The sequence below is a fragment of the Dreissena polymorpha genome, chromosome 1, assembly GCF_020536995.1.
Source record: "Dreissena polymorpha isolate Duluth1 chromosome 1, UMN_Dpol_1.0, whole genome shotgun sequence".
Taxonomy (NCBI): domain Eukaryota; kingdom Metazoa; phylum Mollusca; class Bivalvia; order Myida; family Dreissenidae; genus Dreissena; species Dreissena polymorpha.
The window spans coordinates 73,677,994-73,696,605 of record NC_068355.1 but is presented as its reverse complement, the minus strand read 5'-3'; the positions used below and the strand labels follow the sequence as shown (position 1 = coordinate 73,696,605).

Genomic DNA, 18,612 nt, shown 5'->3' with positions numbered 1-18,612 from the left:
CAAAATGTAATGCCAGCAGAAAAACATGTTATCTACATTCAAACACATTTGAAGCACAATATGTCACACCGAACAGAATGAAATGAGCAGAAACTTTATATCCTTTTGTGGCAACATTGACTGTGGTAAATGACCGTAAATACATTCAAAAGCAAGGTCTTCATGCAAGCTTGCTATTTCTTAAGTTACATAGAGATTTGTCAATACAAACTAAATTTATTTATCAGGAATCGCATACCTTAACTTAAAGTGCAAAAAGTGGCATTATTCTGCAAAAATGCAGATGAGAGTGGTGGCTCTTTGGAAGTATCATAATTATATGTACAACTTTGTAAGACATATTATAATGAATTTCAACAGACATACATGTACAAAGGGGGAATTATATTGCTAAATTGCAGGTAAGAGATATGGTTCTTTGCCAGTCAGCTTGAATGATGATCCAAAAACATATGTGTTTCAAATAAATATTTGTAGTATTACCTGTTTTGGTGACACACCAGTTTCAAATAAATATTTGTAGTATTACCTGTTTTGGTGACACACCAGTTTGAAATAAATATTTGTAGTATTACCTGTTTTGGTGACACACCAGTTTCAAATAAATATTTGTAGTATTACCTGTTTTGGTGACACACCAATTTCAAATAAATATTTGTAGTATTACCTGTTTTGGTGACACACCAGTTTGAAATAAATATTTGTAGTATTACCTGTTTTGGTGACACACCAGTTTCAACAGCAACCTTTGTTATTTTTGTTCTTATTCTGTTATTATGTGCTCTTGTATATTTGTTTTGTAAACATGATGACATATGTTTTAACAACTGTTCAATTAAAGAGCACTTGAAAGCTGATAATTAAAATAACCGAAGGGTACTTTTTAAAATATTTTCAGCAGGCACTACAATATTGTTTAACAGATCTAACAATATTTACCAAAGTTATACTTCATTTATTTGTTTATAAAAAGTAAGCACAATAATCAGTTTGAACACCTTCATGCACACATATAAAAAATAATAAATCCTTCTGGCCCATTTTTATTATATTATTTACAGAAACCCTTTGGGTCAATGAACCTTGTAAAACAATGATAGTTGCTGCATTCAAAATTAACCTAAAATTAATCAGTACGTCAAAAGCGACAAATTGGTGAGTACAATAACTTGAAGCATACATAATTAACTTACTAGAATCACAAAAGCTGGCACAAATTTTGAATTAAAGCTGCAATATCCAGCTATTTCTATGTTACTGAAAGATTTTTTCAATTTTGGTGTGGTCCTGTGTTGTGGTGGGCAAGCTGGAGTACCGTAATTACTCTATGTTTTCGAACACTTAAACATAATAATTTTTGTTTATGTCCGAAAAATTAGATACGAAAAATATTCACAAAATACAGGTGTCCTAAAACTTTGAGTCGAAAATTGAAGGGTCCGAAAATAGCGTCAATTGTATCAACGACTACCAGTAAAAGCATGCGCTTGTAAAATACCATGCCGTATAGTATAAATTACAGTTATTTATGTTTGCACTGCATTTTAAATAATTTAAAATGTTAAATTTATTTCACAAAGAGTTACTACATGGTTGTACTTTGACCAACGAGTTCAAAGATGAGCATGTGATGTACCGATTCTCGCTAGTATGAACCTGTAATAATCGAAATAAAAAAAGGAAACCACGAATTCTTGATTTGTTCATTTTCGATAGTTGTTGTCTAACACCTTCAATTGTTTGTAAAACTTGCAATAGGGTGCATCACACTCTGAAGCGTTTAATATTTGTCACAGTTATTTTACTGAGAAGGGGTAGTACCATTTCGGTAAATAATTGAACTGTTAAATGTCATCAAAAACAGGACCGAAATTTGGTAAAATAGCGCTGTAAAATATACTGTCCGAAAACATAGAGACATTAATTATGGACAAAAACTCATGTGTCCGAAAATTAAGAGTCACAAAAAATAACTAGTGACCTGAAAATCAATAGGGGTCATCTGCGAGTCACGATCAATGTGCCTATGAAGTGTCATGATCCTAGGCATAAGTGTTCTTGAGTTATCATCTGAAAGTCATTTTACTATTTCGGTCACCGTGACCTTGACCTTTGACCTTGTGACCTTAAAATCAATAGGGGTCATCTGCGAGTCATGATCAATCTACCTATGAAGTTTCATGATCCTAGGCGTATGCGTTCTTGAGTTATCATCCGAAAACCATTTTACTATTTCAGGTCACTGTGACCTTGACCTTTGACCAAGTGACCTCAAAATCAATAGGGGTCATCTGCGAGTCATGATCAATCTACCCATGAAGTTTCATGATCCTAGGCGTATGCGTTCTTGAGTTATCATCCGGAAACCATTTTACTATTTCGGATCACCGTGACCTTGACCTTTGACCTAGTGACCTCAAAATCAATAGGGGTCATCTGCAAGTCATGATCAATCTACCCATGAAGTTTCATGATCCTAGGCGTATGCGTTCTTGAGTTATCATCCGGAAACCATTTTACTATTTCGGGTCACCGTGACCTTGACCTTTGACCTGGTGACCTCAAAATCAATAGGGGTCATCTGCAAGGTATGATCAATGTACCTATGAAGTTTCATGATCCTAGCCCCATGCGTTCTTGAGTTATCCTCCGGAAACCACCTGGTGGACGGACCGACCGACAGACCGACCTACCGACCGTCAGACCGACCGACATGTGCAAAGCAATATACCACCTTTTTTTCGAAGGGGGGCATAATTATTTTTGCTCAAAAAAAGGAATGTCCGAAAACTTTGAGTGTCCGAAAACATAGAGTAACTACGGTACTGGAGGAAATCCCACCTGCTGGATGACAACAACCAAACTCACATGGCTGCCAGGAACGGGAATAAAACACCAGTCGCCTAAGTGAGAAGCGAGTGTATCAACCACCGCGCTAGGTGGACAGCCAGCGCGGTATCTCCATCCTTACTGCAGTTACTGAACACAACCTTTTAACACTTGTTAGGAACAGTGACCTTGACCCAATTTGCCCAAAATGTTACCTAAAGCCAGGTGTACATTTCAGCTAGATGTTTAGTACGTAAAACTTTATCTGAATCTTCGACATACAAAAGGGGTATTTGTCTTATTGCTGGTAAGAGTTATGGGCCTTGAACTCTACCCTTGAATGATGATCCCCTAAATATGTGTGTGAAGTTTCAATTGAATGTATGTAGTAATTACAGAGATATGCATTTGTTGCAAGCAAATCTTCACCTACATTAAACCTTAAGCACAAACTTTAAATGGACTTTTATACATACAAACGGGCCATAATCCTGCTTAAAACCGGTATCAATAATAGGTCTTTGTCAATAAATGTTCGTAAAGACCCTGATTACATATGGGTAGTGCTCTGTGAAAAAGGGATTTAATGCATGTGTGTCCCACATTAGCCTGTGAAGTCCGCACAGGCTTATCAAGGACAACACTTTCCGCCTTAACATGATTTTTGCTTAGAGACTTTCTTGAAAAACAAACAAGAGATGTGTTCGTCAGAAACACAATGCCCCCTACTGTGCCGCTTTGAAATGAAATTTCTATTTTTACATTTGGCAGGTATAGAAATCATCTCCCTTTAAAGCTTATATTACTTCCCTTGGATTTTGTCCAATCCAAATGGGTGGGGGGGGGGGGGGGTTTGTAGACAGTCAAAAATGACCAATACAGACATCACTGACAACCAAGGCCTGTGGTTTATCAAAGAGATCATAGCCAGAATTCATTATGTATCTATGTACATAAGTCCACTGGTATGTAATGAACCCTACCATTCACAAATTAGTACAGGAAAGAAATGATAATTATATCATTTAAAAATAACTTTGACAAAAAAATCATTTGAGTTATAAATAATCAAAATAAAAAATCTGTACAGTAACTGTGAAAAGAACTTAAATTCTTGGTAAGAAAATATATAATCTGATATTTATAATTATATAATAATATATAATATAATAAATTACTTCCCTTGAAAATAATTGTCTCTAACAAACCTCTATTTTTAGTAAAGCTTATTACTTCCCTTGGATTTGTATTTTTGACCTTAGACCTTAGACCTTGAAGGATGACCTTGACCTTTTACCACGATGTGTTTGTCAGAAACACAATGCTGCCTACCGCGCCGCTTTGATTTATTTAAAAAAAAAAAAATTTGGCAGGTCAGATAATTAAGTCCATTTATAGCTTATTACTTCCCTTGGATTTGTTTTATTTTACCCGTGACCTAGTTTTTGACCCGTGACCTAGTTTTTGACCCGGCATGAACCATATTCGAACTTGACTTACATATTGTCTAGATACAACTTTTGACCAATTTTCGTGAAGATCGGATAAAAACTATTTGAATTAGAGAGCGGACACAAAAAGTGTGACAGACTGACAGACAGACTGACGGACAGTGCGAAAACCATATACCCCCTTTTATTCGAAAGGGGGCATAAAAATATCATAAAAGTGGAATGTCTCGTCTCTTATTAGCCTGTGGGGACTGCAAAGGCTAATCTGGCACAAAACTTTATGCAAACAAGAAGGCCATTATGGCTCTGAATTGCTCACCTGACTAACCAAATACAATCCCAACCCAGATTTCATCAAGATAAACATTCTGACCAAATTTCATAAAGATTAGATGAAAACTGTGACCTCTTTTGTCTACACAAGGTTTTTCTATTATTTGACCTAGTGACCTAGTTTTTGACCCCAGGTGACCCAAATACAATCCCAACCCAGATTTCATCAAGATAAACGTTCTGATCAAATTTTATAAAGATTGGATGAAAACTGTGACCTCTTTTGTCTACACAATGTTTTTTCTATTATTTGACCTAGTGACCTAGTTTTTGACCCCAGATGACCCAAATACAATCCCAACCCAGATTACATCAAGATAAACATTCTGACCAAATTTCATTAAGATTGGATGAAAACTGTGACCTCTATTGTCTATACAAGGTTTTTCTATTATATGACCTAGTGACCTAGTTTTTGACCTAGTGACCTAGTTTTTGACCCCAGATGACCCAAATACAATCCCAACCCAGATTTTATCCAGATAAACATTCTGACCAAATTTCATAAAGATTGGATGAAAACTGCAACCTATATTGTCTACACAAGGTTTTTCTATTATTTGACCTATTATGTGACCTAGTTTTTGACCTAGTGACCTAGTTTTTAACCCCAGATTACCCAAATACAATCCCAACCCTGATTTCATCAAGATAAACATTGACCAAATTTCATAAAGATTGGATGAAGACTGTGACCTCTACTGTCTACACAAACAAATTGTTGACGTACACACGCACACACATACGGAAGCTGGACATCACATGGTCACATAAGCTCACCATGTTACTTCGTGACAGGTGGGCTAAAAATTCATAGTAATTTATTTCTTTAATTTAGACAGAAAATTCTCATATTCTCTTATCTGAGGAATCCGGATCCAAAATACTGTAAGAAACCATATTTGGATTTGATCCAAACAAATTTTTGGGATTCGTTGCAGCCCTATAAGATATAGTTTTAAAATAATATTGTAGGAATTTTATGCATAAGCATAAAAGTATTTAATTTAGCATAGTAACCAAGACAGGCAGTCCGGTGATGTCACAAGTCTAAAGTGCCAAAGCCCTGAATGCTCCCAACTCTCAAAGTACTGTTTGGAAAAACCGACGTAAAACACGCAGCGCCAATCTTACTTTTTTCATCTCAAATTTGCAACCTATATTGGTTTAAAAGTGCGAGACCTTAAAGGTGGTCGGTCACACACCATTTCCAACCAGAAGCCTCTTGCTTAAAAATATTTTATTAGTTAGGAATATTATTTCTCCTGTTTCCAAAATAATATGTATGATAATAAAATGTAATTTTGTAAACAAGTCCCTTTAAGTATCTACTAAATATTTCATGTGAAAACCAATTTTACTCACGTCTGTTTCCTATTTTAAAATCCCATAAACCCATCGATTAACAATTTCAATATAGTTTAATGGAAAGTTATTAATCCCAATAAGGCAATAATATTTAATATATAATGCATGGACCATAAAATATTAACACAGTTTTTCTGAATAACTTTTTGCATAATGTACAAATCGTTAGGCACTTACTAAGAAATACGCACAAGTCAACCATTATGTCGCCCTTGATTTTCCAATTATATATCCTAGTTCACTGGTTTTTCATTTAATATGCATTACCCTTGTTTTGTATAATAAATGAATACATTTTACACTTTCAAATGGTTCATACGAAATATTTCCTTCAAACAGTGAAAAATTATTAAACAGCAATATTTACATGGATAATGTTCAGTGTAATATTACATTGTTATTTTTACCAAAAAATTATCAAATTTAACCCATCTAAGAAAGAAAAACAACAACATAAAGCACTAAATAAAATGAAAATGTGTTAAGTATACTATTGATTTTAACCAACTGATGATTTGTTTTTATCAACTGATATTCTATTTTAATCAACTGATACTCATAGCAAATATTTTACCCGTGGCTGCTCATCTCATGAAAATATATATTTCTCTTAAATCACTTGTGAATGTACAATCTACTGGAACCAACAAATCTCATTGCCTGCGGCAAAGAAAGTACTGCCCCATCAACTGTCAACCTTGGCATTCATATACTTATGTTTTTTATAAAATAAATTTAAACAATATTATTATATTTTTTCATCTTTTTATAGTCAGATTATCATATTTAACACATTCTCTGTAAATCTCTGTTAATGCGCTTAATTTTTGCAATTAAGTACTTAAAGGACCATGCTATGTTTTCCATATTATATTGATGACTAATTTCTGAATGTTTCTAATTTGCTTAACATTGTTCACATGCATTTTAAGACCAATATTACAAACCATGGGAACATTAAAAGACCATTTAAAACCAAAATATAATAATACAATATATTTTCAAAGTAATGAGTTTAAAATTTAAAAGGAATAGCTAGAACATAATGTTAAAGATGTTTAAAAAAAGTGTTAAAGTCTCACAACAGTTGTGTCACAAAAAGCTACAACAAGATATATCTTAACCATTAAAAAACCAAACAATATATACACAGAGACAATTGTCTGTTTTTATTTCCTGCATTTAAAACAAGTCTCATTTGTTGTAATCTACCTTTATAAAAATTGTTCACTAGGTGTTCCACCAAGAAGAAATGGGTGTTTTATATTTTTAACATACCAGCACACGCACACATGGTGTCAGTGACTTTGGTCATGTTCAGGCACATTAATGCAGCAAAAAACAACCTTGATCAGACTAACTCTGACAGAACAGATTTAATTGTTACTCAGTATTTATAAAGATCATTTTCGGCTGTGAATAATTGATGCAATTTATACTAACACGTTATATAAGGTTAAAAAAATATGCATTTAATTTGTGTTTTTACAAAAGTTTAACATAGATTTTTTAAGAAAAAATAATTAACAAACAATTTAATGACTCAAATCCCTTATTTATTTTTTGCTATTTGTTGACTTACATACAACTGAGATGATGAGAATTCAGCCTTGAAAATACATGTATTTTAATTAAACAACAACTACCAAGTCCACCAAATCACACTAAAAAATGACAACCAGATCTTCATTAAAACACAAGCGAACTGAACACATGATTAGGAAGGATATGAAAGGACCATCACATGCCAGCTTAAAGGCACAATATGACACATGCGTGTTCTGCGAAAACTGGACTTAATGTTTGTGCATTAAGTGTCATTCTTGATTCGACTGTGTAGTCATGTTGATACAAAGTATGTATTTAAATGTGTCTATGTCTTAATCTTCTGCATAATCATTTGAAAATATATTTTTTTAGGAAGTTGTCAATTAAATTGAAACAATGTACTTAACATTACCAGGGCAAACAGTATGTGCTCACTGTTTTTTGGAGGCAAGCCAACATTAATTAAATGGTCACAATATATAAAATACCAATAACTTATACACATGCAGTTTTTTCAATCAAGGTGATGGTGACGCTGAAGATTTAAGACTGTTGAAATAAAACATCCATACATGTTCGTCACCTGAAACTTAGTATGATCAGGTTAACAGCATGCTGTGTACAATTAAAACGATTATGATGTCTCCACTAAATGTGCCGATTACAGAAAGCTCACTAAAATTTCACCATTATAAGTCTGGAGCTAAAAGGATTTTAGTTCTCCTGCTATAGAATTATATTTACTCATTTGCATAACCATAAATTTAATGTGTGCGTATAATGATGCATTTTTAATTATATTTTTGCAAATTAAGAGCTGCCAAATATTTGTGTGCTTTATTTACAATGTAGAACTAAGAAGCAAAAAAGAAAATGCTAAATAAAATTAGGGTCAACATAGAAAGATTACCCCATGAGTTGGATGAAAGGCCAAACAATGGGAAGTACACAAGAACTAACATTTAATGGAAAATATATTTAAAGCCACGCATGGTCTTGTGTATACAACAAATATATAACTTTCACAAGGTAAAATAGATTCCCTTTATAAAAATTACCATAATTGGTAAGTTTGTTCCTGCAAAAAAAAAATGCTTAAGATAACTGAAATATACACTATGAATAGGTACAGTTGTGAATGCAGGCTTAGTTTGTGTAAACAAGAAAATAAGTAAAATGATTTGTGTTTTTTTGCTGATATTTTTGAATAAGAATTGAATCTGGCAATGGTCAATTTTTATGGGATAATGAAATCTCCATAGCGATCACACTGCAACGTGTCTGTTAGAGCTTAACTAATAACACATAGAAATACCATTATCCTGATAAATAAAAAGCTCTATACAAATTAAATATAAATTACACATTTGCCATCAATCTTTTCTTTTCCTTCTTTTTCAAGCCACACAAATGCAATTCCTATAATTATACAATTTCATTTCAAACCAATAAAAATACTCGAAAATAAACCTGTGAACTGCAAAAACAAAGCAATTTAAGGGAAACTATATTTTTAAATAAAACTGTAATAATTATCATTTGTTAAAAACTTATTTCTTGTGAAATCTTACTTGTGGAAAACAGCTCATTTCCATTGTTTTCAAGGTAAAGAACATTGACTAGCCAACTGGACTTTTCACACAAACAAATCAGAGTTGTTTCCCTTAGATCATTACTCTATTAAACTTGAGGCTTCTATCCATAGGTCATAATCTGTGATATCATTGTGTTAACAGCCTGCATGAGCTTAGGTTTGTCCTTAGCTCTGTCAGCTGGAACAAAAACATTTTGATAACAGCATGAATCTATAAAGACAGGCCATCTAATAGCTCCAATAATTGATATTTATTCTTTGGTAAAATTACAATTTAACTTTTCTTTCAATATTTAATATGGTTTTACAAGAGAAACTGATTGGTAAGATCCCTGCTTGTTTTATTCAACTATTTTTCTTATAATACTTGACATCTTTTCTTTTCAATATTTCCATGTTTAAGATTGAAAAAAAACAAAATCAAATTCTTGCGAGCTTTTTTTCCTCACTGGACTGGGTAGTGTGCTGATAATACCAAATCAGTAATACATAACTAAGACTTATAAAAGAACACATATGTTAACAGGCATTGAAGAATTTTTCCAGAGCCACTCGCCCTGCAGGGCGAGTAGGCCTGACAATCCACTCACCCTTCACTTTTATCTACTCGCCCTGCATTAAAAAAAAATATAATCTATTTATATATAATCTATTTTTATAGTTATGATCAACCAGAACCTTTTTAACCTACGTAACATAGTGACACTAAAGTGCAAACAAATTAACTACATTATCGGATGGATTTTATTTGCTTTCCTTACGTTTTCTGCACCTGTTTCCTTTTCTAAATACTTTCCGCTTTTTGTGTTGATGACCTTTCTTTCTGTTCCCTGTCTCCACCACCTTGCAGATATTTTGAAATAGAACCCTTTTCCATGCTGAGTTTTAATATTTCAGACAAACTTGAACCGAAAGACACGCTTGATTGACAAATGGTTACACTATGGTAAATTTTGGCTAAGGCTTCTGAACACGAATTATTCTGTTTATTAATAATTATTGTTTCTGTTTATTTTAAATCAAATATGAGAAGTATTATAATTAACCAGTTATGTATTATTTGTTAATTGGTATTTACATTAAAGTGAAATTTTATTCTTCACGGAATACTTTTAATCGATTAGCTAAGAGCACTGACACCTACGAAAAGAGCATTCCATACATAGATGGTGACGTCACTGCGTTATTATTTGAAAGATTGTTTGTTGACACATTGACGAAAACAGCGCAGCCGATTTGGAGAATTATTTTTACTGTGCCCGGGACGTCATTTTTCATTGTCAAAACGAAAGTGCAGTTTCTTTGTGTACTTAACCTATTTTTTGTTGATTCGAAAAAAATGTTCGCAATTTGTATCGATGTGGCAGGAGTTCTGGAAATGAATTTATATTTTTCAACTTGAAAAACAGCACTCGCCCGGTCAGTCGAGTATTTAACAAACTTTACTGGCCCGACCGTCAACTTCACTTGCATATGCGAGCGGTCGAGTGGATTCTTCAATGCCTGAGTTAATAATGCCATACTGATTTTGAATGTAACTTTTCTTAACCTGAGAACGAAGCTTATTAGCCTGTGCAGTACTGCAAGGCGGAAAGAGTTGTCCCTGATAAGTCTGTGCAGTACTGCAAGGCGGAAAGAGTTGTCCCTGATAAGTCTGTGCAGTACTGCAAGGCAGAAAGAGTTGTCCCTGATAAGTCTGTGCAGTACTGCAAGGCAGAAAGAGTTGTCCCTGATAAGTCTGTGCAGTACTGCAAGGCAGAAAGAGTTGTCCCTGATAAGTCTGTGCAGTACTGCAAGGCGGAAAGAGTTGTTCCTGGTAAGTCTGTGCAGTACTGCAAGGCAGAAAGAGTTGTTCCTGATAAGTCTGTGCAGTACTGCAAGGCGGAAAGAGTTGTCCCTGATAAGTCTGTGCAGTACTGCAAGGCAGAAAGAGTTGTCCCTGATAAGTCTGTGCAGTACTGCAAGGCGGAAAGAGTTGTCCCTGATAAGTCTGTGCAGTACTGCAAGGCGGAAAGAGTTGTCCCTGATAAGTCTGTGCAGTACTGCAAGGCAGAAAGAGTTGTCCCTGATAAGTCTGTGCAGTACTGCAAGGCGGAAAGAGTTGTCCCTGATAAGTCTGTGCAGTACTGCAAGGCGGAAAGAGTTGTCCCTGATAAGTCTGTGCAGACTATAAAGGCTTATCTGGGACGGCACTTTAACAACAAACACTATGTACAAATACTAGAGAAGAAGTAGAGGACAGTATGCAAACCAAGTCACTGCAGGACTGCACAACTGGGATATTAAAAATTAGGATGAACAAATTTGTTGAATTGATATCCCCCGCCAAACTAGAGCTTTGTCACAGAAAAAGCATTTTTTCAAGATACAAAGGGCCATTACTCCGTTATTAACATACGGTGTACAATGCCATTTGGCGTGCATCATCCTCTTATCCATATATATACTCGTACTAAGTTTCAATGAAATCTGCCAAAGCACTTCCAAGATGTAGCTCCGGACACAAAAGTGCCGGATGGCTATGATGCAATGGAATTTTATTATTTTTAGTGTCTTTCAAAACTGCAAGTGTGCATTCATAAATTTTTATCTCAGAAAGTGCATCTGACATCAATGTACATGTACCAGCACCTGAAAATAATTAGTTCAACACTATGTATGTATATTTCTGTATAAAACATACATCTCATGTACACTTAATTTAGAGACCCATGACTTTGTGTAGTAATATTTTATTGACGTGATTAATGTCTGTTAATAAACTCTTCATTATTTTTGTGAAATATTTATATTCTCTATAAATCAATATCATGGTCTTTTAATTAATTAGTACTTTAAAGTTTGTTTCATATGACATTTATGTGCTTTTCTATCATCAAATTATGATCATCATTCCATTTTCAATTTGTATACAGTCAAGATTTTTTTTTTTTGCAATACATTTTCATGTTTTTGTATATAGGTAGCAAGTTTCAACAAAGTTAGCTTTGCGATTAACAAAAAAATAACAAGAGGGCCAAGATGGCCCTAGTTCGCTCACCTGAGAGGAGTCGGTTCATTTAATCTTTACCAAATGTCAAACTTGACCAAGATATTGTCCAGACAAAAATCCTGGTCAAGTTTCATCATTATTTCATCTTCCGAGTCATGATCAATGTACCTATGAAGTTTCATGATCCTAGGCGCAAGCATTCTTGAGTTATCATCCGGAAACCATTTTTCTAAGTTGAGTCACCGTGACCTTGACAGCCATTGTGTGAATACATTTTTTGGCACTGTGACTTTGACCTTTGACCTAGTGACCTGATAATCAATAGGGGTCATCTGCGAGTCATGCTCAATATACCTATGAAGTTTCATGAACCTAGGCATAAGCGTTCTTGAGTAATCATCCAGAAACCATTTTACTATTTCGGGTCACCGTGACCTTGACTTTGACCTAGTGACCTGAAAATCAATAGGGGTCATCTGCGAGTCATGATCATTGTACCTATGAAGTTTCATGATCCTAGGCATAAGCATTCTTGAGTTATCATCCAGAACTCATTTTACTATTTCAGGTCACCGTGACCTTGACCTTTGACCTAGTGACCTGAAAATCAATAGGGGTCATCTTCGAGTCATGATCAATGTACCTATGAAGTTTCATGATCCTAGGCATAAGCGTTCTTGAGTTATCATCTGGAAACCATTTTACTATTTCGGATCACCATGACCTTTGACCTAGTGACCTGAAAATCAAAAGGGGTCATCTACGAGTCATAATCAATGTACCTATGAAGTTTCATGATCGTAGGCCTGAGCGTTCTTGAGTTATCATCCGGAAACCATTTTACCATTTCGGGTCATTGTGACCTTAACCTTTGACCTAGTGACCTGAAAATCAATAGGGGTTATCTGCGAGTCATGATCAATGTATCTATAAAGATTCATGATCCTAGGCATAAGCGTTCTTGAGTTATCATCCAGAAACCATTTTACTATTTCGGGTCATCATGACCTTGACCTTTGACCTAGTGACCTGAAAATCTATAGGGGTCATCGACGAGTCATGATCAATGTACCTATGAAGTTTCATGATCCTTGGCATAAGCGCTCTTGAGTTATCATCCGGAAACCATCTGGTGGACGGACGGACCAACATGAGCAAAACAATATACCCCATCTTCTTCGAAAGGTGGGGGGGGGGGGGGTCGGCATAATGAGAAAACTACCCCACTCCCAGCAGCCATGTTATTCAGCTGACCAGAACCATTTTTGAACTCAACTCTCGTATCAACGAAACAAATGTTCTGAGCAAATTTCATGAAAATTGGGCCAAAAATGTGACTTCTACTGTGTTCACATGTTTTCACAATATACATATAGAGAAAAATGCCCCGCCCTTTGGCAGCCATGTTTTTTCACCGATCCCGATCATTTTCGAACTCGTCCGAGATATCAATTAAACCAATGTTTTGACCAACTTTCATGATGATTGGCCAAAAATTGTGACTTCTAGAGTGTTTACAAGGTTTCTCTATAGCCAAATAGGGAAAACTGCCACTATATTCATATAGAGAAAAATGCCCCACCCACTGGCGGCCATGTTTTTTCACCGATCTCGATCATTTTCGAACTCGTCCGAGATATCAATTGAACCAATGTTTTGACCAACTTTCATGATGATTGGGCAAAAATTGTGACTTCTAGAGTGTTTACAAGGTTTCTCTAAAGCCAAATAAGGAAAACTGCCCCGCCCACTGGCGGCCATGTTTTTCAATGGATCGGAACCACTTTTGAACTCAACCAAGATATCATTAAGACAAACATTTTGACAAAGTTACATGAAGATTGGGCATTAAATGTGACTTCTACAGTGTTTAATAGGTTTTTCTTTTTTTTTTTACCTAGTGACCAAGTTTTTGACCCTGCATAACCTAGTTTCGAACTCGGCAGAGATTTCATTGGGACAAAGCTTCTGACCACCGACTCTAATACACTCCGTGTTCTGACCAAGTTTCATGAAGATGGGACAAGAAATGTGGCCTCTAGAGTGTTTACGAGCAAATGTCAACGGGCGGACGGACAAACGATGGACAAAGACCGGTCACAAAAGCTCACCTGAGCAATCAGGTGAGCTAAATAGTTGCATGTTAATGTTAACCAGAATTTGCTAGGTACTAATAAGGACGAAAACAGCTAAATACAGGTCACAGTTATGGAACTTTGTAAGTGGACTAACACAATGACATCAAACACATATTGTAAGTTTCAATTGAATACCTGCAGTAGAAATAGTGATATGGGAAAGTTGCAAATTAACAACCAATTTTCTACGAAGAAAAAGGCCATACCACAGCTTACTTGCGGTAAGAATCATTGAACTTGGTTAGCAACCTCGCATTATCACCTAAACACATGTGTGAAGTTTCAATTGGTTGCTTGTGGTAGAAAAGTGATATGGAGGTGTTGCACTAGAACACTTAACCACAGCATCGTTAAGACACTAACATTTTGGAGAATTGGAGATTTGAGCATGGACTGTTCATTGAATAGTCAAGCTAAACAACAATGCCTGTACCTTTTGGGTGGCACATTAAGGATTGGTTTATCTGGAGTATCAAGTCCCTTGGTTTTGCCATCAAGCCTGTTTCCCCGGCCCTTAAACACCTACAAATTAAGGCAGAACAGAAAATATACAACAGATGAGCAGGAAACAGAGGAAATATATGGGCCTAGCTCTGTGGGGGTTTAAGGGGGTTTAATGCATGTTTGTAAAGTGGCGTCCCAAATAAGCCTGTGAAGTCCGCACATGCTAATCTGGGACGACACTTTCTGCCTAAACTTGATTTTTGCTAAGAATAAACTTTCTTTAAATGAAAAATATCATTAGAGCAGAAAGTTTCGTCCCTGATTAGCCTGCGCAGAATAAACAGGCTTATCTGGGATGACACTTTACACATGCATTAAACACTTTTTCACAGAGAACAGCCCATATTAATTATTAATTACTGATTTAAATATTTTATGAGGCAAACAGTTAAATAAGACAATCAAAGTCTAGGTTTAAAGTTGCAGAACTTCAAAACAAGTAGTCTTTCAAACAAATTTGTTCATTTTATACAACAAGGTAATTATATCGCTCACAAGTATTCCTTTATCTGTATAAAAAGAATAAAATGCAAATATTGTGAGTGTGTAAACATAATAATCTGAGTAGCCAATTGTATAAATCTGGATAACTCTTATCCAGCGGATAACTTTTGGTTATCCTATCATAAAATTGAAGATAACCAAAAGTTATCCGCTGGATAAGAGATATCCAGATTTATACAATTGGCTACTGTGATTTAATTTGTCATTTTACATGCAACAGTTAAAAATAATTGCAGAAGTTGGGGTTAAATTGTTACCAACCGGCATCTCATTTAATAAGCATAAGGCCCATGTAACAAAATGGCACATGACACAACACTACAGGCAACATGGATAATTAATGTGTTCTTAAAGCTCAAGGCTAAACATCTTCAGCCTCGAGTTGACAATCAAAAGGGTTTTTGTTTCCATTACTAATGATAATTTATAAAAAGCACTTACCTGGAAACTGTCGCAATCTGGCTCTATATCCTCTTCCTATAGTAACAGTAACACAATTTTTTTTAAAGATCGTGAAACAGATATTTTTCTATTAATAATTTTCAACACACATGAGAAAAACTAAATTATTCAACAAGAGAACCGCATAACGGGTGCCAACGCTCAGCTGCGGGTGCATTCTTGTCAGAATTTTTTTTTTTAGGTCACAGTGACCTTGACCTTTGACCTAGTGACCCAAATATGAGTGAGGCGTGTAGAACTCATCAAGGTGCAGCTACATATGAAGTTTCAAAGTTGTAGGTGGAAGCTCTTTGATTTTATAGCCAATGTTCAAAACCTTGATAAAATGTTAAGGTATTAGCACGACGCGGAAGGCGGACGACATGACGAGCTGGCTATGACAATACCTCCGAAAACGGCCGAGCCAAAAACCACAGACTGACCAACATGTGAGGAAAATATAAGTCTGACTGTCATTTATTCCTCCAAAAGATAGACTTTGCTGACAGCACTGTTGTCAAAATAATATAATCCATAAGAAAACATTTTTCAGAACATCAAATCTTGTATAAACCTTTTACCACTTAGATACATGTTTTTACGCATTTGGAGTCCTTTAGAAAGTAACATTTAATTAAATACCTTTCTTACTAAATTCAAGTTTTTAAGGCTTTATTTCCAAACCTAAGTTACTGATGAGCAGGGAACAGCATAAAACCTGCTTTAATACTGGTTGCAAAAGCCATTTAGTCTATGCTTCTGATGGGGGAAAGGGTAAAAAGATACTGTAAAACAGAATGTTTAAAAACAAGTAAATTTTGTCTAGTTTCCAGAAGTCATACATATACCAAGTAAGATTGCTTCTATACCTCCATTTTGTTGGGTTCCTGAGCATGAGGCATCACTCTTTCCGGTTCCTTGTAACCCAATGGTGGGGCAAAATCAACCTGGCAATGAAATCCTATTCGTAAGAGTATGTAGTATAGTTATATCCCCCTCACCCACCCTGTTGAGGAAGGTATTGTAAAAAGGGTATTGGGGCCAACAGCCAGTATGTTGAATCTGGAATACTGCATCTATTTAAACTAGAAACAATTTAAACTAGAAACTCAAGTAAGGAGGATAGGTGTGGCAGCACTTGAATCATTAACAAACTTTTAGTTCCGTTTTAAGTGCATTAATTTTTGCTGTCAAACACAAATTTATTGCAGAAACTCTATTTAAACTTGACATCAACTAATAACAATTTTAATACAATGATACGATCATTAAATGTTTGATAAATAGATCATTTAGATTCAGCAGTTATAATTACCAGTGTTCAAAAATAAATACACAGATAAATTCTGAACTGGGATTCCTTTGATCCTCTATTTCATGAAAGCTGGCTTGTAAATTTTTCTAGGTTTCAAGCAATAATTTAGGAATTCTGGCTTGCTTGATCATAAAGGAAATTTCATGACCAGATCTTCCTGTTTATGGACTTTTTATGAAAACTTTACGCACATTATTTAAGCCCAGTTTTCCCCAAGAATGAGTCCCACTGTGTTAATTCTGTTACTCACATTCATGTCACATTCAATGATGGAAACAGCTCTGCCTGGTTTTGTCTCCAGTACTCGTAATTCATACATCTGAAACATACAATGATGGAAACAGCTCTGCCTGGTTTTGTCTCCAGTACTCGTAATTCATACATCTGAAACATACAATGATGGAAACAGCTCTGCCTGGTTTTGTCTCCAGTACTCGTAATTCATACATCTGAAACATACAATGATGGAAACAGCTCTGCCTGGTTTTGTCTCCAGTACTCGTAATTCATACATCTGAAACATAGAATGATGGAAACAGCTCTGCCTGGTTTTGTCTCCAGTACTCGTAATTCATACATCTGAAACATACAATGATGGAAACAGCTCTGCCTGGTTTTGTCTCCAGTACTCGTAATTCATACATCTGAAACATACAATGATGGAAACAGCTCTGCCTGGTTTTGTCTCCAGCACTCGTAATTCATACATCTGAAACATACAATGATGGAAACAGCTCTGCCTGGTTATGTCTCCAGTACTCTTAATTCATACATCTGAAACATACAATGATGGAAACAGCTCTGCCTGGTTTTGTCTCCAGCACTCGTAATTCATACATCTGAAACATACATTAACGCTTTGAGCGCTGGAAACCGAATTTGAAGGCCTTTGCAAACAGTTTGGATCCAGATGAGACGCCACAGAACGTGGCGTCTCATCAGGACCCAAACTGTTTGCTATTCTGATAGTATTCTTTGAAAAAAAATCGAAGAAAATGCTAATTTTAGAAATTCAGCAGACAACATTTTAGCAGACAACAAATTTCCCAGCATGCAAAGGGTTAATAATTAAGCCATGCTCTGGAAAAACAGGAATGTATGCATGTTGATAAAGCTTCATCCCAGAGTAGCTTGAGCATTCTGCATAGGCGAATCACAGACTACTTTTCTGCTTTTGTGGCAGTTTTGTTGAAAGGATGTCTCTTTTAAACAAAAATCCAGATTAAGTGGAATGTGTTCTCACTGATTAGCCTGTGCTGACTACACAGGCTAATCTGGGACAACACTTTATGTACATGCATTAAGCCTGGTTTTCTCAGAAATACGCTCAATTCAATTTCAACCACTGGTTTTGCTGAAATAGTCAGTAATGACTCCATTCAATGGGTGATAATCATTGAAAAAAAGACTTGACTACTAACAGCAACAGCAATGCAATCAACACTTAATGCAAATAATATAAAATCATGTAAATACATTGCTTAATGACAATCTATTCCATGATATAACAAGAGGGCCAAGATGGCCCTAGTTCGCTCACCTGAGAGGAGTCTGTTCATTTAATCTTTACCAAACGTCAAACTTGACCTAGATAT

General features: G+C 35.4%; 1 protein-coding gene across 1 annotated transcript in view; it reads right to left on the bottom strand.

The window, feature by feature from the left end:
• LOC127835228 (ubiquitin recognition factor in ER-associated degradation protein 1-like) overlaps positions 1 to 18,612 on the bottom strand; it is a 36,533-nt gene that overhangs the window by 10,509 nt on the left and 7,412 nt on the right. The window contains exons 7-10 of the mRNA XM_052361555.1: positions 17,268 to 17,336; positions 16,572 to 16,649; positions 15,703 to 15,738; positions 14,687 to 14,775 (exon numbers count right to left, since the gene is read on the bottom strand). Coding sequence (XP_052217515.1) covers positions 14,687 to 14,775; positions 15,703 to 15,738; positions 16,572 to 16,649; positions 17,268 to 17,336 — 272 coding nt within the window. The remainder of the gene's footprint in view (positions 1 to 14,686; positions 14,776 to 15,702; positions 15,739 to 16,571; positions 16,650 to 17,267; positions 17,337 to 18,612) is intronic.